General features: G+C 40.2%; 1 protein-coding gene across 2 annotated transcripts; it reads right to left on the reverse strand.

The window, feature by feature from the left end:
• Nucleotides 1-4,103: 4,103 nt before the first annotated feature.
• Nucleotides 4,104-4,406, reverse strand: LOC136173778 (ribosomal biogenesis factor-like). Of its 2 annotated transcripts, XM_065943692.1 has the most exons (2): nucleotides 4,284-4,406; nucleotides 4,104-4,178 (listed from the first exon to the last, which is right to left on the reverse strand). In XM_065943692.1, the coding sequence occupies exons 1-2, from the start codon at nucleotides 4,404-4,406 to the stop codon at nucleotides 4,104-4,106; spliced, it is 198 nt and encodes a 65-aa protein (XP_065799764.1). The 2 variants fall into 2 exon arrangements, with proteins under 2 accessions (XP_065799764.1, XP_065799763.1); XM_065943691.1 differs by having other exon boundaries at nucleotides 4,104-4,406.
• Nucleotides 4,407-4,896: the final 490 nt, after the last annotated feature.

Genomic DNA, 4,896 nt, shown 5'->3' on the forward strand with positions numbered 1-4,896 from the left:
GTAATATTCCATGGTGTATATGTACCACAGCTTCCTTATCCATTCATCTGCTGATGGGCATCTAGGTTGCTTCCATGTCCTGGCTATTATAAACAGTGGTGCAATGAACATTGGGGTGCATGTGTCTCTTTCAGATCTGGTTTCCTCAGTGTGTATGCCCAGAAGTGGGATTGCTGGGTCATATGGCAGTTCTATTTCCAGTTTTTTAAGAAATCTCCACACTGTTTTCCATAGTGGCTGTACTAGTTTGCATTCCCACCAACAGTGTAAGAGGGTTCCCTTTTCTCCACACCCTCTCCAGCATTTATTGCTTATAGACTTTTGGATAGCAGCCATCCTGACTGGCATGTAATGGTACCTCATTGTGGTTTTGATTTGCATTCAGAGAGGCTTTTCTTAAACACCTTTGCTCCTTCTGCCTGTGGATCATTTTGCACTCATTTCAGACTTTGCTGGCAGAAGGATAATGGTGGCACGTCCCTGGGGGCCATCTGCAGTTGGTGATGGGTTTCTAAGCAGAAAGGTTATCTCCTGTGGATCCTCCTTTTAAGCCCTGGAGAAGGAAATGGCCACCTATTCCAGTACTCTTGCCTGGAAAATTCCCTGGACAGAGGAGCCTGGTGGGCTACAGTCCATGAGGTCGCAGAGTCAGACAAAACTGAGCACACACATGCACACGCTCCTTTAAACATTTCTGCTCTTTTTATTTTATTTTTTTCTAAATTTAGGTCACCTTTGAGAGTGCCTCACCTTTTGGGTTTTATATGTTATCTTATTTCAATTAAACTGCTGACCAAGCCTGCTTTCCTTTCTATTGCCATTGAAAGTATATCTGACTTTACCCTCAAGTAAAAACCTAATAATCATAATAAAAACTAACACTTATTGAGTTCTTAAAATACATCAGGCTTTGTTCTGAGAGCTTACAGTATTAACTTATTTAGTTTCCTCGGAACAATTCTATGAAGTAGCTACCATTATAAGCAACAAATGAGGAAACAGAGGCACAGAGAAGCCATACAACTACTGAGCGGCTCATTTCTACTGAAACCTAACACGAAACAAAGCCTATATGAATCTGTTTCTTTTACAAACTTCTGTTAATTATATTCAGCCAATATGTATGATTGAAGGGATCCTAAGATGAAAAAAGTATCATTTCATTGAAATGGCGTTAAATTCAGTGTTACCAAATTTAACCTATAATCCACTATAGAGAATATATTAGAGAGTATTATTTTTCTGTTAACAATTCCAATTATAGTATTTGTTATTAAACTTATATAGAATTGTAGTTTCAGGATAGCTTAAGTAGTAATTATAATCTAAACTATAAACATTTCTATCACATAATCATAAACTAGCTCTCTCAATTCTTATTTTTAAAATTTGGTTTCACATTACTTCACCTATAAAAATTTATTGGTTATTAATTTTTTCACAAATATTTTTTACATGTTTCAAATATTTCAGTTTTTCCTGTATTATTATCAAGTTTGGGGCCTACATTTCACTCCTGTTCTTTTATGTGTTTCCAGGTCTAACTTAACCTAACGTATACCCACCAAAAAACATCATCTCAGAATAAAAGACACTGCTGTCTCTGAAAATAATTCTATCACTCTGTTCCTTGAGTGGGGCTTCCTGGGAAGCTCAGCTGGTAAAGAATCTGCCTGCAGTGCAGGAGACCCTGGTTCAATTTCTGGGTTGGGAAGATCCCCTGGGCATGGCTACCCACTCCAGTATTCTTGCCTAGAGAATCCCCATGGACAGAAGAGGCTAGCAGGCTACAATTCACGGGGTTGCAGAGTTAGGCACAACTGAGCAACTCAGCACAGCACTTGAGTGACATCCTTCTAAGATGGTGGGTTATAATTTTTTACTTGTGTCAACTGAATTGCAGTCCTGGTTTCCCTGGGAATTCAGCAGCTTTGCTCACAGCTACAGGTAACGTCTTATTCTAACAAGACTTGTTGCTGTCACTGCTTTATGCTAATTCCAGAGAAAAGCCTATTTTACTTTTCCAAATCCCAATATCTCCTTGTTGGTTGTTAGTCACTAAGTTGTGTCCGACTCTTTGCAACCCCATGAACTGTAGCCCACCAGGCTCCTCTGTTCATGGAATTTTCCAGGAAAGAATTCTGTAGTGGGTTGCCATTCCCTTCTCCAGGGGATCTTCCCAACCCAGGGATCGAACCCAGGTCTCCTGCACTGCAGGCGGATTCTTTACCAACTGAGCCACAAGGGAAGCCCAAGAAACTGGAGTGGGTAGCCTATCCCTTCTCCAGCGGATCTTCCTGACTGAGGAATCAAACCGGGGTCTCCTGCATTGCAGGCAGATTCTTTAACAACTGAGCTATCAGTGAAGCCCCAATGTCTCCTCTATGCCCCTGCTTCTCTCCTTTGCCCATCACCGTTTTCAACTTTCAGAGTTTTCCTGTATTTTCTTTTCCTATTTGGAAAATGAGTTAGAGTTCCCGACTGCAGGCAATAGAAACTGATTCTGGCTCACTTGAGCAGGAACGAAGTTCTTGGAAGGATCGAAGGTGGATGTGAATGTGAAGGCTGGCCATCCAGAAGAGCAAATGGGCAGCACCAGAGAGAGGTGGACAGCTGTAACCACAGCCACGGTCATGCCACGGGGACAGCCTGGCTGGAAGACTGCATCACTGCAGCTGCAGAACCCTGTCCCTGGTGCTGTGGCCACCACTGGTCCAGATACCACGAGCTGCGGCTGCCACCCCTGGAACAGTCAGCTTCTTTACATCACTAGCTCCAGACCCATGGTCTTGGTGCAGATTCAGATGGTTGAGCCCGGACTGTGCAGTTGTGTTCTAATTTCCAAGGGGTATGGCTCTGTTTCCTACCAAGACCGTGCAAGAAGAGGTTCCCCAAAACAGAAAGGGAGTCTGGATACTAAGCACTCCTCAAAAATAGTCCGGCAAATATTGACTATTACAGAACCAAGTTCTAGGTGTAGAATCCTCTTTTTCCCAAACAGAAGAAGAGAGTTATTTCTGCTCTCAAAAGGATGAGGGCCCCTTTCTCTTTAACAAAGAATACCAGCTGCCCAAAGTGTTCTGAATTATACAATTAATTTACAGATTTAAGTTATATAAACATATATGTATTTGTATACTTATATCTGTCTTTACATTATACTTACAATGTAATAATTAACACACAATAATAATATCATTAATATATATTCATGATCTTCTTGTGGGATCTTAGTTCCCTAACCAGGAATTAAACCTGGGCCTCAGCATTAGAAGCACAGAGTCCTGACCACTGGGCCTCCAGGGAACTCCCAAATAATTGTATTTTAAGTAAGAAATCTATAACTTCAAAATCTTTAAAACATTTAAACAGGTGTTAGGGTGACTCAGTGGTAAAGAATCAGCTTTCCAATGAAAGAGACGTAGGTTTGATCCCTGGTCGAGAAGACCCCATATGTTGTGAAGCAATAAGTTCATGCACCACAACCACTCAGCCTGTGCTCTAGAGCTTGGGAACCATAACTACCCAGCCTGCGAGCCTTAGAGCCTGTGACTGCAACAGGAGAGGCCACTGCAACAAGAAGCCAGAAGAGTAGCTCCTGCTCGTCCCAACTAGAAAAAAGCCCATGCAGCATTGAAGACCCATTACAGCCAAAAATAAATAAAATTTATAAAATAAATAAAATTTAAAAAATAAACAGGTGTTAAAGGGAGAGTTCAATAATATTGAAATCTTTTTACTTCAAAAAGGTAAATATGTATTATACATATATACATATATATATATATATATATATATATATATATATATATACAAGAAACACTCAAAAGCTACAAAGGGAAGCTCTGCTCAAATTCAAGAGAGTATGGTTAAAATTTTATGTCACTCTGTCACTTAGTATAATCTTTTCAAGACTTAAGATGTTGACATTTGCTCTTGTATCCCATCTGCTTTAGAGTGCAGTAGTCAAGAAACATGGTGTTTTACATAAATGTATTTTCCAGATAACTAGAAAGTATCGATTTAAGCATTAATTTTTTTAATTCTGATTTTTTTGTATAAAACATTTAATTTATTCACCTTTTTGATGCATTACCAGTGTATTACAAGTGAGGCATTAATCTTGTGGCTTCATCAACATTAACTAGTATGTTTTCATGACACTGTTGAGAAATCAGCTGTTTCTGCAGAGGTTCAAGGGGAAGGCCTTCTGAGAAGTTTGAAAGTTCCTTTTGTATGTTTACAAAAGATGTATTCACTCTGTTAACCTTTTCATCATTTACAATGTTTATCTTTTTAAGGTTAGTGGTAACCGGTTTTGCTTTATTTTTAACCTTAAAGGTTTTTTGGCGGGCTATATGGAATACATTCCTGGACTTCTGCCCTCCTGGTTTGTTCTTGGCCATTATCAGGCCTCTGATACCCTCCTGTAGCTTCTCAAGTTCCAGGTGACGCCATCTGTACACACAAGATCCAGGATAATTTTTTTGTTTTTTTCCCACGGTGCAGCTTGCAGGATCTTAGTTCCCTAACCAGGGACTGAACCTGGGCCACGGCAGTGAAAACACTGAATCCTGACTATGGGACTGCCGGGGAATTTCCTAAAAAATTCTTAAGTCATACAAGATTCTTATACAAAAAACGGAGACTATAGATTCTGGTTTTTTCTAGTTTTATTTATTTTATATAAAAGATCTGTTGAGCTATGACTCATATTTTTGTTGTGTGGTCACTAAGTCATGTCTGACTCTTTTGCGACCCCATTGACTGTAGCCCGCCAGCATCTCCTCTCCATGGGGTTTCCCACTCAAGAATACTGGATTGGGTTGCCATTTCCTTCTCCAGGGGATCTTCCTGACCCAGGGATCCAACCTGCGTCTGCTGCATTGGCACGCA

The sequence above is a fragment of the Muntiacus reevesi genome, chromosome 8 (assembly GCF_963930625.1).
Source record: "Muntiacus reevesi chromosome 8, mMunRee1.1, whole genome shotgun sequence".
Taxonomy (NCBI): Eukaryota; Metazoa; Chordata; class Mammalia; order Artiodactyla; family Cervidae; genus Muntiacus; species Muntiacus reevesi.

What these genes read in the sequence shown, in the direction of transcription:
- LOC136173778 (XM_065943691.1), bottom strand. Translation starts at nt 4,406, where the DNA reads ATGGCCAAGAACAAACCAGGAGGGCAGAAGTCCAGGAATGTATTCCAT.